Source organism: Canis lupus, chromosome 14 (genome assembly GCF_003254725.2).
Source record: "Canis lupus dingo isolate Sandy chromosome 14, ASM325472v2, whole genome shotgun sequence".
Classification (NCBI taxonomy): Eukaryota; Metazoa; Chordata; class Mammalia; order Carnivora; family Canidae; genus Canis; species Canis lupus.
Genome location: NC_064256.1, coordinates 6,127,972 through 6,149,174, shown reverse-complemented (window position 1 = coordinate 6,149,174; position 21,203 = coordinate 6,127,972). Strand labels below are relative to the sequence as shown.

General features: G+C 37.7%; 1 protein-coding gene across 2 annotated transcripts in view; it reads right to left on the bottom strand.

Annotated features, from left to right (window-relative positions):
- COPG2 (COPI coat complex subunit gamma 2) overlaps positions 1 to 21,203 on the bottom strand; it is a 117,024-nt gene that overhangs the window by 41,789 nt on the left and 54,032 nt on the right. For both annotated transcript variants that reach the window (XM_025471663.3, XM_025471665.3), the window contains 11 exons: positions 17,408 to 17,541; positions 16,792 to 16,859; positions 14,517 to 14,705; positions 10,142 to 10,237; positions 9,585 to 9,828; positions 7,435 to 7,510; positions 6,492 to 6,595; positions 5,843 to 5,968; positions 4,274 to 4,336; positions 3,664 to 3,803; positions 2,960 to 3,131 (listed from right to left, as the gene is read on the bottom strand). In XM_025471663.3, the coding sequence (XP_025327448.1) occupies positions 2,960 to 3,131; positions 3,664 to 3,803; positions 4,274 to 4,336; positions 5,843 to 5,968; positions 6,492 to 6,595; positions 7,435 to 7,510; positions 9,585 to 9,828; positions 10,142 to 10,237; positions 14,517 to 14,705; positions 16,792 to 16,859; positions 17,408 to 17,541 (1,412 nt within the window). The remainder of the gene's footprint in view (positions 1 to 2,959; positions 3,132 to 3,663; positions 3,804 to 4,273; positions 4,337 to 5,842; positions 5,969 to 6,491; positions 6,596 to 7,434; positions 7,511 to 9,584; positions 9,829 to 10,141; positions 10,238 to 14,516; positions 14,706 to 16,791; positions 16,860 to 17,407; positions 17,542 to 21,203) is intronic.

The following is a 21,203-nucleotide window of genomic DNA, read 5'->3' as shown; positions in this document are numbered from 1 at the left end:
GGGGAGAGAGAAAGTTTAAAGATATAGCAAAGATCAGGATAATCATGGGAACTCTCTGGAGATTGAAGGGGGGGGGGGTCCTGTGAACTGTGGAAGACTTGATTTTAAAGAGGATAAAGGGAGAAGGGAGAAGGTGGATACTTCCAGAACTGAAGCAATAACAACTTCTATTTATTGAGTATTTACTATGTGTCTGGCACCATGCTAATCATCTTATTTAATTTCATTTCATTGTTACAACAATCATAAAAGGTTTACAGAGATCTAATAATCTGTCTAAGTTACCCAGTCCATATGTAGCAGAGTCAAAATCCAGATCCCAATCTATCTCCCAAATCTATCTATCTCTGTCTTTCTATTATGCTATACAGTTTTCAAGTTGATAGAAATTACAGTCTGTGTAACTTTTTTTTTGTGATTGTATAGAAAATATACTTTTTGAAATTAGTAGAAGTGATGTGTAGATCTTCAGGTGATTGAAAAAATTCATAGTATTTTCAGTGGGGAAAATGCAGGGGGCAGGGGTGGGGGGTGGTATGAAGACTTATTACCGTCTATGCCCTGGTATTTCACTTCTGTTCTTTGCACAGCAAAGACTTTGAATTGGCCATAGATTAAAAATGTGAGAATTTCTAACCAAGACTAAAGAATAGAAAGGAGTTTGGTTTTAAGCAGGTATCTATGATGGATCCAATCTAAATTGACTACTAACAATTAAGTTTTAAAGGTCCGAGTGTTGAGACAAAATTCCATTTCTTTTCTCCAAGATAGAAGGACAAGAATTTTTAACTCTAAGCAAGAGTTTAACACAGCAGATTAGCAAACCCTTTGAAAAGTTTAACAGGAAACAAAGAAAATTCCCCAAGTGCCAAATTTTTGTAAACAAAATACTAACAAACCATCAAGCAAAAGAGTCCATAGCCAGCAGACCAAAGGTTGAAACCTCTGGGCTAATTTGTAAGATCTGTTTTAAAAATAAATTAACTCCTTAGAAAAGAGGGGTGAGAAAACCTTCCCTATATACTTCTCTTGGTAGAAATGTTTTCTCTTATTGTTGTGGTTGTTTTCTCCTGTACTATGTAATTTCTGTAATTTCGATATTGTTGTTTCCTGTATTTTGATATTGTAAAACTTGTATTTCTTGTATTCTGTTAAGACCACTCCCTGGGGTGTGAGGCACCTGAGTTATCAATTATCTAAGTGAACCTGGGGAAATGGGAGGAGCTAGTATTCTCAGTTGGGAAGAGCTGGATTCTTCAGGGAGTTCAGCATCTTACTTCCCTTTAAAATTAAGTTGCAAAGTAATGGCATCCCTTAAAAAAACAGAAACCTTAGAAGTACAGTAAAGGGAGGAATTTTGAAAAAAAAAAAAAGAGGTAGCTATAGGCAAAAAAAAAAAAAAAAAGAGAGAGAGAGAGAGAGAGAGAGAGAAATGCAGTTTCCCAGGATGATGGCCAAAGCCACAGGACTGTGTTAAGACTGGGCCCAGCTACCAGTTTGGACACAAGAGTAAATAAACTAGCTTTACTTACGAGTGCAGCCAGCTTCTTTAGTGGCTGGTGGACATACTTTAGACCAATGTAACCAGAGGGAAACAGACCAGGTGAGAAAATGAAGCCAAATGGGGATGGAGATAAAGAAACTTCATAAAGGGATAAAGGAGGTGATTAAAAGTCAAAGTCTGATGATGGCCTAATGCTTGAAGGAGAACTATTGGAGGCCAGTTAGGAAAGTGCCTTCCTACCCAGGGGGTTATGGATCCAGAGTGGCTGAAGAAGAGAAGTGCAGGTCCGCCGAGGGCCAGAGGGAACCACCTGGGATTCCGACCCAGCAATGGTGCCAACTTGAATCTACCTCGTGCTAGAGTGAGTAGCCTGGTCTATCGTCCAACACAGATGAGATTGGGCAGTGGCTCCCAGAATCAACATCTAAAAAGGGAGTTGGTAGAGGGGCTAAGAGAAGGTAGGTTAAGCCCCAGACAGAACTGAATGATGACCAGGGATAACTATTTACTAGTACTTTTACGATTTCTTGTAACTCTGTAACTTCCTTCGCCGGTATTTGTGAATTTTGTTAACTTCTGTTTTTTCCTGTACCAGTAGTAAAAATTGTTTTTTCGTGTACCAGTAGTAAAAATTGTTCTTTTGTGTACTAGCAGTAAAAATTGTTTTTTCCTGTACTAGGAATAAAAATTGTTCAAAACATAAATGCAGTATGTGTGCTTATTTCTGTAAAAACTGGATAACAGTGTTGAGATGAGGAGTGAATGTGGCAAGAGAAGAATTCAGGTGGGAAAATGGGGAAAAAAAATCAAGTACCATAAATACTTGACATTCACAAGACTTCAAACCCAAAACTGTAGACACTATTGGCCCTAGCAGTTGGGCCTTCTTCACAGGCCTCCCCACCTCTCTCTCAAGACTACTTTTAGGTCATGGAGAGAATTACAATGCCCTTCCCAAATGTGGATACACAGAAGTTGACTAAGCCACTCATTAGGACGAGACCTACTGTCAGACCCCTGCCTTCTGCTACGGGATCCTCAGAAACAATTATTTTAAAATGCCATGGACCTACTAAATACAAAGTCCTTAGGATGCCCCAGAAACAAACATCAGGGAGAAGGAGGCCATGATCCTTCACAGGAGACATCAGGTACATGAGCCCTCATTTTAATGATTACTCTGTTCCAGCAGAAAGCTGGAGTTCTTTTTTGAGCTACCACTTTATATATTCAGTCTTTAAGATTAAACGTCCAGCAAATATTACTCGGAGACTTAGTTATAAAATTAATATTTCTGCAGCACCAGTTAATTTTATAAATATAAATATACCATCATTATCATTACATTTAATTCTGGAAAAGAACTATATTCTTGAACCCCCAACATTCACCCAGACATTTAAGAGCTTAAGTTGTAACGCATCTTTACTCCCGTCTGTTCCCTCCTGTGAGTACCTGCTGTCGAGTCATCATCAGGCAGGCGCACGAGAGTGTAACATATGCCTGGTTGATTGTAAGAGAGGCTGGGGGCTGGGATGCAACAGAGCACTTCATAGGAATCTGATGGCTCCACCTGCACAGTCACCTTCTCCAGTAGCTGGTCGTTAAGAGTATTGGTACAGTCAAACTGAAAAGTCAGCAAACAGAAACATTATGAAGGTTAAGATGTTTTTCCAGCATGTTGTTCCTCCCACCCATGACCCATGACTCTACTCTGGAACTTGCTAGCCCTTCTCTCTCTAAACTGTCCTGCCAGTCCACTCCTCAGATTTTTCTTGAGGAAACAGCAGTGGCCTTGAGCTCTTTTTGTTTATATTATTCATCAGTTTCTTCTCCTCCTGATATTGAGCTCCACCAAACAAGATGGTAGAAGTCTGATAGCTAAAAATCAAATTGAAATCCAAGTTCTTGGAACAACTCGCTTAATTTATCCTGATTTTAAATGATGATTATTTTTATAATACATTATATTCAGACATTTCGGTTTCATGTCCACTTAAATTTTAACCATCATATGAAGGCATTTCTATAGCTATGGAGTTAGGAGAAAACCCAGAAATAAGGACAAGTTACTTCTCAGTAATAAATGGAAGGGGAATCAATACTCGGCTCTGAGCACATGGAGCCACGAGAGGAGCCAGTGGTGGCACTTCTCTTACCTGGAACACAATGTGATTGGTAAACATGTGCTTGATGCAACGAACAAAATATTCTGTTTCTGCTTCTGTAAGTTGAACGGGCTCAGAAGACTTGAACAAGGGTCCTAGATCCATAAACTCGGGAATGGCAGCCAATTGTTCTTTTGAGAAAAAAAGAAAAGGTGGAAGAAAGTAGCATGAGAGAGGAAGAGACATTACTCTGAGTGCCTAAGAGGTTTTAAGTTTCCACTGCCTTACTAACAGTTGAAGGCTCAGCCAATATGTCCCCAAACTTCAGTGAAATAATCTTTTAAGACAGTTTATACTAAATTATTACAAGGAGGAAAAAAAAAAAAACTAAATCCCTAATTTTGTAAGAATCTGAGTTCCCTGTTAACCAAGATAAAGAGTTAGGGCAGTATTCCCAGTTAGTAGGTTAGCAGTTGGAAATTGAAAAGTCCTGTGGACTCCAGGTAGCCCCAGCAACTGCCACCTATTACCAATAAATATTCAGTCATACAAAGATTTCCTGTACTGAGAATTAATCACATTGAATAAAAGTAGTGGACTGCATTATATTTACAATGTCTAGGATGCAAGACTATTACTTCTATCCATCAAATCATCATACCTTGGAAAATGTCTTGCCTGGAAGGAGCCACCTTCTCTGGCTTAGTGGCCACAAGTGTGATTTCTACAAAGACAGATATGAGCAATCAAGTGAGCTTCCCTCCCACTATCAAGCTAAAAATGGAGACAGAAAGAAATGAGGGCAGAAACTTCCAGCAGATATGTAAAGAGCTATTCCCAAATCATACCAGTAGGTTGTCACCTTTTTTAGAAAGATGCCCAAATTAAAATGTATTTAGTCAATGTTTTTTTGTGAAATTATAAAGTGGCCCTAAAAATACAGAATTTGCTTTAAATGGACCACGATGTACCCAAAAAAATTACTCTTAAAAGGAGGAAAAATTTATAAAACAAATCTCATGATTCAAACAGGAAAAATTACTTGTATAATATCAACAGAAAAATTGAAAATTTTGAAGGTTAGCAGGAGGTCTTTCATACTCAATTTGAGCCACTAAACTCTTTTTCTTTCTTTCTTTTTTTGTTGTTGAGTTTTAAAGTTACATATTCCTTGGGAATATTTTAATGATCCTGTCTCATACATTCTTTCACAACAAACCTCCAACTGCTATTGCTGCACCCTCAACCCTCCCAAAAACACAAACCTCTAATAGCAAAATTAACTAGACTTTGAAATAATTTTATTTCAGAAAATAAAAACAGGAGGTAATACCATAATCTCTGCTCAGAGACACACAGTGACCACTAACATCAAATGCTATTAACACTTAACATTGAAAGAAGGAGGGAAAAAACATAGGATGCCTAAGAGGCTCAGTGGTTGAGCCTTTAGCCCAGTTCATGATCTGGAGGTCCTGGGATCAAGTCCCAAGTCAGGCTCCCCACAGGGAGCCTGCTTCTCCCTCTCCCTGTGTCTCTGCCTCTCTCTGTGTCTTTCATGAATAAATAAAATCTTTTTAAAAAAGAAAAAAGCCCTGGGATCCCTGGGTGGCGCAGCGGTTTGGCGCCTGCCTTTGGCCCAGGGCGCGATCCTGGAGACCCGGGATCGAATCCCACGTCGCGCTCCCGGTGCATGGAGCCTGCTCCTCCCTCTGCCTGTGTCTCTGCCTCATTCTCTCTCTCTCTCTGTGACTATCACAAATAAATAAAAATTAAAAAAAAAAAAAGAAAGAAAGAAAAAAGCCCTAAATTTGAGTCATGTTCATATTCTATGTAAAAACCAGGGGAAAACTTTATTTTTAAAAAAAGATTTATTTATTTGAGAGAGAAAGAGTGCATGCACTCACGCAGGTGTAGGCGAGGGGCAGAAGGAATCTTTCAAGCAGACTCCCCACTGAGCTCAGAGCCAAGGTGGGGCTGATCTCCTGACCCTGAGATCATGACCTGAGCCAAAACCAAGAGTCTGGATGCTCAACTGACTGAGCCACCCAAGTGCCCCAGGAAAAAACTTTTTGAAACCCTAATTAAAAAAAATACACATCCATCTTAGTTCCATAAGATTCAGGAGTGACAAACGAAGTATTTGAGCAAATATGCTAATAGCATATTTGGTGTAAAACTACTCACAAATAGAAAAGCTAACAATTAAGCATTCTGCTTAATCAATTACCTGCTTTCTGTTCAAAGACAGGAGCCATAGCGAGAGGAATCGATTTCATGTCAAAGGGCTTTTCCGAAGGCTCCAGTGTGTACTGGTGTAGGGCCTTCTCCATCCCTGGCACAGAGACGGTGAGGCCTACAGAACAGAAATCTCAGCATTATAAATAACTTCTTGCCAGGATCCAGATGGGCCCAGATTTATAATATTTACCTAAGCTTCCTGAAGAAAGAGAAAAGTACAACCATACACTTTAGAACCAAAATAATTAAAAATAAGGCTGTTTTATAAAACTGCCTCATAATTTTGCCTAAGGAAGCAGGGGAGCAGAGCCTAAAAAAAAAAAAAAAAAAAAATCCAACAAATTAGAAGCACCTTCTGGAAAAGAAAGCAACTTAGCTGTGTGGGAATAATCATAACAGAAAGAAAAAAGGTAAACCCAACCAAAAAGGAGCTCAAGAAGAACCAGGAACAAGCAATACTCTCTGGGCCTCTAGATACTTTAGGTTCCTCTAGAAATGGCAGTGCATTTGAAGACAAAAAACAAGCATTCCGCCTAAAGCATTCGGCTCATATGCAAATCATAAGACAATGCTTCCAAAGCAGCCCTCGGGAACAGGGAACAAGGGTGTTATTTGTCCCGTTCTTGGCTCCCACTGACCATTGAAGATATATGTAGCATTCAGTGCCATCTGCCTCTGCTGCAGCACATTCAGATAGAAAGTAGCTCTGTCCCGAACCTCATCGTCAGTATCCATCATACACCTGTCCAGAGGACACAAAAGACGCCCATCACAGCACACCCAAAACTTCCGATAGCTTTCTCTACCACCATACCTAATGGGCACAGTTCAGGCCGTATGGTACTACCCTTTATAAAAGAGCTCCACAATGGCCCCCAGTGGATCCTACAATCTCTGTAAATTTGGGAGACTGTTCTAAATCGGTAAATAAAATAGGGTCGTTCCAAATCAAAGAGGCACTACTTGAGCAGGCTTTCAAATAACGAGGAAGTATACAATGTGAGAGCGGTCTAGAGTCTAGTCTTGAAAATGCAACCACGTGACCCTGGTGAAGACTTAGACTTCTCTATAACTGAGAGATGGAAATATTCTGCTTTCCAAGGATACTAACAATTATTCAGAATCCAGTCATTGTTACTACTCAAATGGCAATTTGTTTTATTTAAGCCAGCAGCCTTTGGCTTATAATTTTTCTGCTTCAATTACAAGATGTAATCACACAGTATTTGCTAAAGTAGGTCTTTTCCTCATCAAATAGGGAGTCATGGAAACCATGAAAAGCTGATTTTTCAACTCTCCACAGTGAATCACTTTGAAGTTGGCCCCTATTATGTAAATTGAGGCACAGGCATTTAAGTTACTTCCTCAAACTTACACAACAGAAATTCAGTCAAGATCACGCATACACAGCATATGCAAAATTACTAGATAGGTGACAGAAGTGCCATTTGCCCCTGACCTACTCCATCAGTTCCACTCTTGGGCCTCACAGAGCATTTAATATGAGAAATTCTCTATTCAGCCGTAGGGTGTTCTTAAAAAAAAAAAAAAAAAAAAAAAAAAAGACATTCTTTTACTTACCTTTGTAAGAGTACAAGGATGCTTGGGAGAAGATTCTCATTTTGAGCCCCAAATTTAGCCAAAGCACTCACAGCAGCTATAATGAAGCATAGAATAAAACAACATAAATACTATATTGGTTTCTGAGAGTTAAGCAATAATCATTCAAAAAAAAAAATGAGAGAAGCTCCCACATGTTCAGCGGGAATAAACTTTCTTACTTTGTGCGTTTCTTGATTTTATTTCTTTGATCCTTGTGAGCATAATTAGAAATCTATAGGCTCAAGGGAGCTATGAATAGGGAAATTCTCCATGCACTGAGGAAAAAGAATCACGTCTACTTTTTATGAGTTCTCCTCCACTCTGATCACAAGCCCTTATTATACCAGTGATATAACCCAGCTTGAACTCAACCAACCAGCCCAAGCATAAAAAGAAATGCTACTATTAAATTCACTTCACTCAGTAAAGATTCACTGGCCTGCCTAACTTGGGCCAGGAATTGTGCTAGGTGTTGGGGGTAGAAAGAGAAAAGACACAATTCCTGACCTCAAGGAGTTGTACTCTAATAGAGTAGACAGGTAAGTAAAGAGATAATGACAATGTAGCAGAGTAAGTCCTGGTAGGATGACATACAGGATGCTATGCGGGAACAAAGAAAGGAACTTAAATCAGAATTGATAGAGCAGTCAGACAAGGAATTGATGCCTGCCACTGCGCTAAAACTTGAAGGCAAAGTAGCATTAGCCAAGAGGAAAAGGCAGGAAAGGACCATTACCAGCACAGAGAATGAGTCCAAGGCCCTTGGCCCAAGGAAGTATGTACAATACTGGAAGGGATGTAGCCGAGCGAGGCTAAAGCAGAGGCTCTGCGCTGGAGGGCAGGGGGGCAAACAAAACAGGTACGGGTCAACCTCAAAATTCTGAGTGGACATTAAATATGGGATAAATTTGTGTGTTTGTCGCAGACTGCACTATGGCCAATCTGTAAGCAGATTCTATAGGCAGACACCACTGTGGTGGCCGAGTGCAGAGAACAGACCAGACACCTGGGGGACGACACGCAGTCCGACCAGTCAGGCATCTGAAGTGGGGGAGAGCCTAGAGCAGCACTTGTGAAAACAGAGACAAAAGACAGTGGAGGAATATTAAGGAGGTAGGGTTGAAAGAATTTTATCAGAGGGCGGATGGGAGTTCTAGAAGTGCAGAAGTTTCTGTCTTCATAGCTGAGGGGATGGTAAAGGTGAAGATTTGAGTTTGGGTTGAACTTGAAGTGCCTTTGGCAGTGGACATACCAGGTCAGGAAAGAGACACAGGACTGCAGGGTCACAGCACACTGGGGGAGCTCAGAAAGCGACCCCCAAAAAGACAGCGTGTGTTGGTAAGACAGACCCCCCAGAAAAACGAGTATTTTAAGGAATGAAAGGCTCTTGAAATAACCCCGGGGAGAGATGGAAGAAGTGGGCTGTTGTGGATACCAAGCAGAGAGAGAGTTTCAAGATGAGTTTAGTCAGAAGTCCACTGGAGAGGTGAACAAAATTAAGAACGTCGGGGACTGACTTGATTTTCCAACTAGCTTATAAGTCATGTTTACAAATAACTTCAGAGGGTTTTTAAGGAGAGAGCTAGATTATAGTGAGTTGAAAAAATGAAGAATAAATTCATGGAGGCAGCCTGTAAAGCTACAAGTTTACCCCACGGGGTGGCAGGGGGAGATGTCTAAGCCAGTAGCTAGTAAGAACGCATCAGAGGAACATTTATATTTTTCATAGGAGAGATTTTCACCTGTTTGTGGGCTAAGGGGAAGGAAAGATTAGAGAGGGAGAAGGAAGTGAAAAAAATTTCCTAAGACCTGATAAAAAGTCACTTAAAAATACACAACAATTCCTAGATTTTCATACTGATGGCTGTAACTCTGAAAAAAATGCATGATGCCATCAGCGTATTCCCATTATACTGAAAGTCAAGGGTTATTCATCTCTAACAAAAGGTGGAAATCAGGATGGAAATGGGAGTACAAAGAGCTGTGCGTCTGGCCTAAGTATGCTCCAAGATCCTGCCGTCAAATAGACCTTGCAACTTCATTTTCCAATTTCCTATCACCACCCCCTTGAGTTAATAAGCATTCAAAAGATTAACAGTTACATCAGTATCAGTGTTCCAATGACTCACCAGCTCTGACAGCCTCATTCTCCAGTACGACCCTATTAAAAATAAAGCGGATATACTTGGAGGGGACAGGTGTTCTGGGGCCCTCTTTGCCCAACAAGTGTAGAATCTTAGTAGCCAGAACAGTGTGTTCACAGTCCTCAATGAATTCACAAAGGTGGGCTAGACCTGCTTCTTTACCCTCAGGGTTCTCTTCCACAATGCTGATTATGCAGTCCACAATGGCCCGCTTATATTCAAAGCCTCCCTGGCAAAAGAGAAAACTGCCATTCATTCTGAGGACGCTTTTTGGAGAAATGCTTCTACTCCCAGGCTCAAGCTTCTAATATTCAAATTTCATTTCCTTTCCCTTCTGAAAGAAACAAAAGTGTTTTTTCTCCAAGTGGGAAAACTAAAACAATAGCACATTTAGTAACGATAAGATGGCAACCAGAATTAAGCATACCATTTTGGGGGCATGCCGAGATGATAAAACTGTTTTAAACACAATGTATGGTGTTTCATGGGAATTGTAAATATTTAAGAGGGCAACTTCCTATGATGAAAACATGTCTACCTACATCATCTCGGAGCATGTTGGAGAGGAAGGTCATCATGACGCTGTGCTTTCGAGGGTATTTCTGACAGAGAGCACTGATTGCCTGTACAACCACCACCTGTGGAAAAACAAACACAGGACGTTCATCTTTACACCTTCAGCTACCAGGTATACTTTCCCTCTTACTGTTGGAGCTAAGGCGGTGCCGTCGTTACCTGGAATGGCAATAATGGCCCTTCATGAAAGATAGGTTAAAAAAAAAAAAAAAAAAACATGTAAAAATGAAATTCATCCAAGAGACCCCAACCCTTTGTTCCAAGCCAGTAAGCACATAAAATCTTTAAAGTAAAGAGTAAAGATTAAAAGCATAAACAGAGGGGCATCTGGGTGGCTCAGTCGGGCTCTTGATGTGGGCTCACGTCATGATCTCAGGGTCATTGAGATCAAGCCCCACGTCGTGCTCCATACTTGAGATTCTCTTTCTCCCTCTTTGCCCCTTCCCCTTGCTTGCTCATGCTTTCTCACTCTCAAATAAAAAAATTAATTCTTTTTAAAAAGCATACACAATCTCCTTAGAAGAAATTGAAAATTACCAAGGAACTACTTCACAAAATGGTTTCTAGGAAAATTTTACCACAACTCTGAAGACCAGCATCAAGACGTGAGCAGTGTGAGATTTTCCCCTACCCACAAGCTAACAAGTTAGTCTGCCACAATTTCATGGATTGCTGGTAGAGAGAACACAAGACTCCTGGATCAGAGATGAAAGACAATTAAATACAGCAAAAGCAGTGGATAGAATATCAGCATATTGAGGCCAGGTTCCTCAGCCCCAATTCGCAGAGGGCAGTGTGTAAAGGGCCACAGTAGCTCTAATTACAGAAGAACCCCGAGGTGTGGAACTCAAATATTTTACAGAGGGTAGTAAGCATGCCAGACCTTTGTGCTGAAGGGAAACATCTTTATTATCCTGGACAGTGAGCATGCTTGCTTTTTGCTCTAGGGAAAGCACTAGCTATATCTTCTACTGCTGCACAGAAATCTGCCCCTTTTAGAGGGAGACACTGTATCTTCTGAGACTGGAAGAGATCTTGCACTATACAAAGGGAGCATGTATAAGCATAACTAGTTAGAAGATATAATGGATACAATCATTTTTAACAGCAACAACAAACAAGATAAAATACGAAAAGCATTTTAAAAGCATTTAAAACTAACAAAAATACTATAAAAGATTCTTAAAAGGCACAACAGTAGACTTGAACAAATGAAAAGATAACCCTTGTTCTTGGATAAGATGTCTCAACATCATCTAAGATGTCTCTTCTCAGGAAGCCCGGGTGGCTCAGTGGTTTAGCGCCGCCTTCAGCCCAGGGCCTGATCCTGGGGACCCAGGATCAAGTCTCATGTCGGGCTCCCTGCATGGAGCCTGATTCTCCCTCTGCCTGTGTCTCTCTCTCTCTCTCTCTCTGTCTCTCATGAATAAATTTTAAAAAAAAATGTCTCTTCTCCCCTAAGTTAACTTATAAATTCAATGTGATCCAAATAGAGATGCCAATGAGATTTTTCATGAAGCTAGACAATACTAAAATTCATAAGGAAAAATAAACACGTTAAGGATAGCTAGGGAAACAATGAAAACAAAGCCATGTCAGGGGACTGAGGGATACTAATACATCCTACAAAAGCCTGTATATTTAATAGTGTGTGGTACTGATACATAAATAAAGAACAAAATAGAACAGGAAGCCCCAAAACAGACCCACATACATATGGAACTTTAACATATGATAAAGGTGGTACCTCAAATCACTGGGGCAAAGACAGTCTTGTAAATAAAATTGGTGGGGGGGGGTGGGCAACTGGATAATCACTGAAAAAGGAGAAGATTAGATCCAATTTCTCATACCATATATAATAATAAAATCCAATGAATCAGAGATCTAAATGAAAACATGGAACTATGTATGTATTAGAAGAAATCATAAGTGAATCCTTATTCGCCCAATTAGATTCTATAGTCTGAAGGGAAAGCTCCTTCCTTTCTTCCTTCCTTTCTTTTTTTTAAAGGAGTGGGAGGAGGGAAAGAGGGAGAGGGAGAGAGAGAACATTGGGTGTGGAGCCTAGCGTGAAGCTTGATCTCATGACCCTGAGATCATGACCTGAGCCCAAATCGGATGCTTAGCCAACTGAGCCACCCAGGCGTCCTTGGAGGAAAAGCTTTCTAATACCCAAGAGTCAAATGCAACAAGATTGACAAACCTTACTACATAAAAATTACAAACTTTTGCACAACAAAAGACATAAGAAAAGGCAAATGACAAACTGAGAGAAAATATCAAAACTTATTTCATAAGGAACTAACATCCCTAATACATAAAAAGCCTGAAATAACTGAGGAAACAAAAGACCAAAATTTCTTTAGAAAATGGAGAAAAGAGATGAGTAAATGATATTCAAAAAGAAATATTAAATGATCTTTAAAAATGTAAAAAGATGTTTAACTTCCCTCATAAGTAAAGAAATTCATTAAAAATACATTGAAATATACTTTTTCACCCACCAGGTTGGCAAAACTTCAAAACATAATATATACTCTATTGGTGAGGCTATGGGGAAACTGGCACTCTTACACATGCTGGTGGAATTTAGCATTCTCTACACAACTACACTTTCATTTACCCTTCAACCTAGCACATGAACTTCTAGGAACTGACCCTGAGATATACCTACAACATTCTGAGAAAACACACACAAGTTTATCCACTGTATTAGTTGTGACTGCAAAATATTGAAAATTATAAATATCTACGCATAAGAGATTCATTCAGTAAGCTATACCACAAAATGACCTTTATAATCTTCCATAGTTCCCCAAGATTCAAAATGTCTACTTGAATATATAGGCTAAGTTTGTTTTTTAAAAGTTTAGATATAGGCGTGGACTGGGTGGTTCAGTCAGTTAAGCATCTGGCTCTTGATTTTGGCTCATGTCATGATCAAGCCCTTTGACAGTCTCCACACTGAGCATGTAGCCTGCTTAAGATTCTCTCTCCCTCTGCCTCTCCCCACCATTGCTCCTGTGCTCTCTCTCTCAGAAAAGATCTAGATATATAGAAGAGAGTAAATAGAGCCAGTTATGCTTCTTAACTGAGAATTGAATAAGAATGAAATAATAAACTCTTTCTAATTTAATTCTTTTAACTGAGATTTATTTTACTGTTCTTCTATCAGCTCTGACACATTCTCACCAGTTCTATTCAATACTATAGTGGAAATCCTAGTTACTTTAATAGGGCAAGAAAAAGAAAGGGAAGGCATTTAGTTTGGAAATGAAGAAGCAAAACTGTCTCTATTCACAGATAACATGATTATTTACAGACAACCTTAAGGAATACATAACAACTACTGGAACCAATAAGGGTACTGAGCAATGATACCAAGTTATGACAAAGAGAAAAAAATATTTTTATATATTAAATATATTTATATTTTAATATTTAAATATTATATTTACATATATTATATATAATATATATGATAAAGCATATATGTATATGTATTTTTATATACTACTAGCAGACAATAAAATAGGAATTTTAATAGAGTAAAAAAGCATAAAATATTTAGATACAAATTTAACAAAAGATGTGCAAGACTGATATAGTAAATGCTATAAAACACTGCTCAGAGAAATTAAAGAAGACCTAAATAAAGGGAGAGGCATACCATATTCATGAACTGGAATACGATGTTACTGTTACGATGTCAGTTTTCCCCAGATTTATTTATGGATTCAACATAACCCCAAGAATAATCCTAGCAGACTTTGTTTCATAGAAATTATAAGCTGATCCTAAACTTTATTTGGAAATGTAAAGGACCTAGAATATTAAAAAAGGACAAAGTTGGAAAATCACATGGCTTGACATTTAAGAGATACCATAAGGCTACATTAATCAACACATTGTGGCATAGGATTGACAAATAGATCAACAGAATGTGATAAGGAACCCAGATATACCTACAATTACATAGTTATCTGCCTTTCAGACAAAGATGCCAAAGCACTGCAGTGGGGAAAAAGAAGTCTTTTTCAATAAATTATGCTGGAATGACTAGATATTAGTATGGAAAAAAACCTTGAACTTACCATACACAATATATAAATATTTAATTCAAATTGGGTCATAGACCAAAATGTAAAAGCTAAACCCATAAAACATTTAGAAAACATAAGAAAATATCTTTAAGGCTTGGAAGTAGACAAAGGCAATATAACAGTGAAAGAAAGAAATTAATAAATTAGACTTTAACACTTTTGCTCATCAAAAGATACTGTTAAGAAACAGGCAAGCCAGAGACTGGGAGAAACATGATCATATTTAAACTTTTACCTTGAACTCATCTGAGATTTCAGAAACAAAAGAAGATATCTGCTTCATAAGCCTGTCCACACTGCTCTCACTCCCTGTTTTGAGGAGTGTAGTAATGGCCAGGGTAGCGATGCTTCTGTTTGAGTCTGTGATCAAGTTTTCTAAGTCCAGATTGCAGGCAGTGACAGCAGAGGGGTGCTTCATTGCCACCTTGTGGAAGGGCAAGAAAAATAAATTAAGCAAATTGCTACTAATGAAGACCAGAACTTTAAAAAACAAAGGAAGAGGAAAACAGATATTTTAATCAAGGTAAGTGGCTTTTAAAAATCTAAATGGGGAACCCTGGGTGGCGCAGGAACCCTGGGTGGCGCAGCGGTTCAGTGCCTGCCGTTGGCCCAGGGCGCGATCCTAGAGACCCGGGATCGAATCCCACGTTGGGCTCCCGGTGCATGGAGCCTGCTTCTCCCTCTGCCTATGTCTCTGCCTCTTTCTCTCTCTCTGTGTGACTATCATAAATAAAAATTTAAAAAAAATTATAAAAAAAAAATCTAAATAGGTCAAAAGTAATTGTTTTAAGAAGAACATTTTCAATTAATAAGGCATAATATATCACTTGACAAACACCTGCCAGAGTCATAGTGTAACATAGCACTTTCTCTTCCTAGGTCTCTAGTTTTCTATAATTTTTGTAATAATACCACAGCCTGTATTTTATTGCAGTTGACCTGTTTTTGTTTATAATACATGTGTACATGGATATATACGCTACTAGATGTAAGGATCTACTAGATGTAAGGATCTACCATGGTAAACACTGCTCAAAGACTGTTAATATCTTATCACTTAGAAAACACTTCTGTATTTAAACAAACTCCAGCCAAACTGGATTGCTCACACTCCCTAAAACATGTCTCATTCTCCTGCTTCTTTGCTTTTGTCGAAATTGTTCACCTCTCTGTCTCAATATTGGTATAGAATCCTTTACCCACGATTTAAAAAATTTGAAAACTCAGCAAAGTATTGGCATCAAAACTCATTTAACAGGAAAATCTGACCCAAAATAATATAAAATGAGTTAAATCTTAATTTATTCCACTTAGTGAGGATAGTCATATGTATAACAAAGAAATATTAATGTCTTAAAAAATATTAATGTGCCTTATGGTAGGGGACTGCTCTAGGCTCAATGGAGTTAATATATAAGAGACAGCACCATATTGCCTTCCCAAAATTCATAAAGTACTGAATTCTGAGACACATCTGTCCTTAAGATTATAGCTAAAGGCATGTGGACCTATATCACCTCTTAAAAGTATAACTCAAATTCTGTGAAGGTTCTTCTTTGGTTTTCCAGTAAAGATGCAATTAATTTGTAATAGATCACATACTGCCTTATGACAAGTCTTCTTCTACATTAAACTTTCATTTCAAATGTTTATGGTTCTTTGATTCATTCTATGTTTCTGAACTGTATCCTCTAAACCTGTGGCATCCAATATAGTAGCCAATAGTTAAATGTGACTACTAAGCACTTGGTATCTGGCTAGTCCAAATTAAGATACGCTCTAAACATGAAATAAGCACTGGATGTCACAGACTTAGTATGAAAAAACGTAAGGCAATATAGATCTTTAATAATTTTACACTGATTCCATGTTGACAAGACATTTTATATATATGAAGGTAAATAAAATATATTATTAAAATTAATTTCATCTTTAAAAAATTTTTTTAAAGATTTATTTATTTATTCATGATAGACACAGAGAACAAGAGAGGCAGAGACTCAGGCAGAGACACAGAGGGAGAAGTTACTGTGGTTACTATAAAATTTAAAATTACAAATGTGACTCACATTGTGTTGCACCAGCACTGTCCAAGAGAACTTTCTACAGTGATAGAAATGTTCTATATTTTTTCACTGACCAATATGGCAGTCACTAACCACATGATTACTGAGCAGATGGAGTATGACTAGAGTGACTGAGGAGCTAAATTATCAGGGTTTTTAAATTTTTAATTAATCTAAATGGAAATGGCCACTCATGGCTGATGGCTATCCTATTGGACAATGTGGTTTTCAGCCATAAAGTGCTTGAAAGTCAGAAATGAATTATAATCTTTAGTTGAATGGTAAAAGTAGCCATACATAAGGCCACAAATACAAGGAAGGTGCTCTAGAAGTGAAGACCATAAATCCTACCTTTCTATCTTGGGGAGAAAGTCAAATGCTTCACATGTAATGTTTCTCAATCAAACATTGATATAAGTCAGTAGTTGGCAAAGGGACACCTACCTTGTTCAAGGTCCTCACAGCTGCATATCTCAAAGCTGGCTTAGGAGAGCTACAGAAAAGCTGAAGAACTAGAAAGAAAAAAGATCTTTGTGAATAAAGCTCATTTCATCATATTGCATATATCTGAAAATACAGTACATAATTATATTCAAAGTATGCATCAGGAAATTAGATCACAGCATCAAAGCTTCACATGAAAAACTTATCAAAAATAGAAAAAACACTTTTTGTTGAGCTATAAAAAGTTTAAATCCAGAAAACAAAGTTTATTTTTATATAAGAATTCATATAGGCATTAATACTTGAATTTGTGGTAGGAATATTTGTAGGGATAAGAGCAAATGGGCTTTTTAAATATGAAAGAACTAAAGGAATGAGAGTTACTTGTCTTCTAAGTAAAAGGTTTTTAATGTTTTATATAGGGAAATAGTAACTTCAGAAAAAGAGGTAATTAATGAAAACAAAAATAAATCATCTACATGTTAGAATGCAAAGGTGTATATATTAAAGCTAAGGTTCAAAAATCATTCTTACTACCTATCCTGCAGAACTGTGGAACTTAAAACAAAAACATGCAAATATAAACAAAATCCTAGCTATCAAATACACAACTGACCTGAAACAGCAGGTGCCAACTCCCTTGCAGTACAGTTAGGAAGATGGATGATAGCTGACGCAGCTTCATAAATAACCATTTCATGTTTATTTCGCAAGCAGCTCTCAATGAAATCAAAGAGTGGACTTTCATGGCTGACAACAAATATACATAACACATCATTAGATATCAAAAAGAACAAGTCTGTGCATATGTAGAAGGCTGTGCAAATACCCAGGAAAGACAAGACAAGCCCTAAGCTCTCACCCATGCTTGACTTCAAGGTTCTGTGCATATAGGAAGCGAAGGCTAAGGCAGAGCTGTAAACTGCCAGAGCATGGATGCCATGCCCCAACACACAAAGTGCCCATTAGAAAAAGAGTTGGGAAATCTATTGGCTTAAATCATTTAAGAAAATCTGTCAACTCATTACCTGATGACATAATCAAGCAGAGACTTCAGTAACTGCATATGACAAAGAGTCCTATGCAGAATTAGTCTGGGAAAGTCACTAAAAAAACAATAAGCAGCAACAATAATAACCTCTGAGGCTGGGCAAGAGGGCAATGTAATTACCAGCATTGCCACAATACTTAAAATGTCCAGTTTTTGACAAAATGTTATGACACATGTAAAGAAATAGTAAAGTATGAAGTCCATAGTAATTATTCTTGGGGAAGGCCAGGCATTAGATTTGGTACTGGATGTATCAGGCAGAGACTTTATCAATGAATATAAACATGTTCAAAGAAATAAAGAAAACCATTTAAAAGAATTAAAGAGAATTAAAGACCTGACAATCATACCTTACCAAAGAGAGAATATCAATAGAGAAGTGACTTTGGGTTCATTTGTTGTGGTGGTGGTGGTGGTATTTTTAAAGAAACCAAAGAGGAATTCTGGATTTGTAAAGTGCAATAACTAATGAAAAATTCAAATATGCAATTCAGCAGCTGATTTGCACTGGTAGTAGAAAGAAATCAGTAAACCTGAAGATAGGTAAATGGAAACAATTCGGCTGAGAAAATAAAGAAAAAAGGATGGAAAAAAAGAACAGAGCGTTGGAGAGCTTTGGAATATGACTAAGGGCATGAACATTTTCATAATAGGAGTCCCAGAAGGAAAAGAGAGAGATGGGGATTCCCTGGGTGGCTCAGTGGTTTAGCACCTGCCTTTGGCTCGGGGCATGGTCCTGGAGTCCCAGGATCGAGTCCCACATTGGGCTCCCTGCATGGGGCCTGCTTCTCCTTCTGCCTGTGTCTCTGCCTCTCTCTCTCTCTCTCTCTCTGTGTCTCTCATGAATAAATAAATAAAATGAAGAAAAAAAAAAAAAGAGAGAGACAAAGGGGCAAAAGGAATATATGAAGGAATAATGAATAAGAATTGTCCAAATTTGATGAAAGCATTAATCCATGCACTTGAATAGCTCAAAAAATCCCAGGCAGGATAAACAGAACAAGATCCACACAGAGACCCACCATAGCCAATCTACTGAAAGCATAAGACAAAGAGAAGATTTTGAGAGCACCAAGGTAAAATATACTCAGCATGTTTTACGGGGGAGCATGAATATAATCAATGGCTAACTTTCCACCTGAAACAATGGAAGAAACAGTGCAGCAGAATGCCATAGTCAAAGTGCTGAAAGATAAAGAAAGGAATTCTATTTCCAACAAAACTATCCTCAAAAAAAAAAAACAAAACAAAACCAAAACAAAACAAAGGCTAAGAAAGATATTCCCAGAGAAGTAATAACTAAATATGCACTGTTGACAGACTTACGAAAAATACTAAAGGAAGTCATTTAGACTTAAAGATTTACACTGTTTAGTGATGTGAATAATCAAGAAGAGCACGAGAAATGATAAATATGTGAGCTGATATAAAGATCTATAGATAATTTTTTTCATTTCTCTTTTAAACTTACTTTATTTTTTTAAAAGATTTATTTATTCATGAAAGACACAGAGAGAGAGAGAGAGTGAGAGGTAGAGACATAGGCAGAGGGAGAAGCAGGCTCCCCTCGCAGGGAGCCCGATGTGGGACTCGATCCCAGATCCTGGGATCATGCCCTGTGCTGAAGGCAGACCACTGAGCCACCTAGGCGTCCCATTTTAAATTACTTTAAAGGACATAAAATTTATAAAGCAACAATTGTAACATTACAGTTGACCCTTGAACAACAGGTTTGCACCACAGGGGTCAACTTATATACAGACTTTTTATAATAGAGTAACTGCAAAGATATTTCCTCTTCCTTATAATTCTCTAAATAACAATTTCTTTTCTCTAGCCTACTTTATTGTAAGAATACAGCACATAATACGTATAATACAAAATACGTGCTATTTATGGTATCAGTAAGGTTTCTGGTCAACAGTAGGCAATTAGCAGTTAAGTTTTGGAAGAGTCAAAAATCATATGCAAATTTTTAACTACATGGGAGACTGGCTCCCCTAGTCCAACACTGTTCAAGGATCAACCGTATATCATTGGATTTACTGGGAAAAAAGCTGACAGAAAAATTAAAATGATACACTTAAAATATTTGTATTTAATACAAAACAAGACAAAGAGGATGAGAGAAACCAAAAAAAAGGCAGGAGATATATAGAATAGCACAACGACAAAAGTAAATCCAACTATATCAATACTTATATTAAATGTAAATAGTCTAATTACCCCAACCAAAAAATAGAGATTGCCAGACAAGATAAAAAAGCAAGATCCAATATAAGCTGCCTACAAGAGACACACATTAGATTCAAAGATACAAATGAAAACAAAAACAAAAACAAAAAAACAAAGATACAAACAAGGTGAAAGTAAAAAGATGGGGGAAAAATAGGCCATGCAAACAGTAACCATTAGAGATCAGGACTGTCTTTATTAATATCATACAGGTAGAATTTAAGACAAAAAAATATGGGAGACAAAAAGCGACATTTCATGATGAGAAAGAGGTCAATATATCATCAGGATGATACAATGATAAATATATACAAATTTAACAACAAAGCCTCAAAATACACGAAGCAAAACCTGACAAAATGAAAGGAGAAATAGATCATATAACCACAATAGTTGGAAATGTCTATACCTACCCGATAATCCATAGAACTAGACAGAAAAGCATCAAGGCTATAGAAGACTTGAACAATGTAATCACCCAACTTAACCTAGAACATTCAGCCCAATGACTGTAGAATACATGCTTTTCAAGTGCATATGGACAGTTCTTAAGGATATATTAAGTGCCAGTCATGAAACAAATGTCAATACATTTAAAAGGACATAAATCAAAGCATGTTTCCCCACCACAATTGAATTAAATTATAAAACAACAGAAAAATTCCCAAATATTTGGAAATTTAACATTTTCTAAGTAAACCCATATATCAAGAATAAATCAAATGAAAAATGGGAAAATATTTAAAACTGAATGAAAACAAAGACATGTCAAAATTTATGAGATGTAGCTAAAGAAATGTAGGAAGAGAATGTATAGCTTTCAACACTGATTCCACAGAAGAAAAGTCCCAAATCAATAACCTGGGTTTCCATAACTAAGAAATTAGAAAAAGAAGACTGAATCAAGCCTACAGCGAGCAAAAGAAAGGAAATAAGATCAGAGCAGAGATCAATAGACTAGAATGCAAGAGAATTAAAAAAAAAAAAATCAATGAAACCCAAATTAGTTCTTTGAAAGATCAACAAAATTGACAAACCTTCAGCTAATCTAATCGGGGGGGGGGGGGGGGACCAAAATTATCAAAATCAGGAATGAAGAAGGGAACAACACTATTGACCCTAAAGA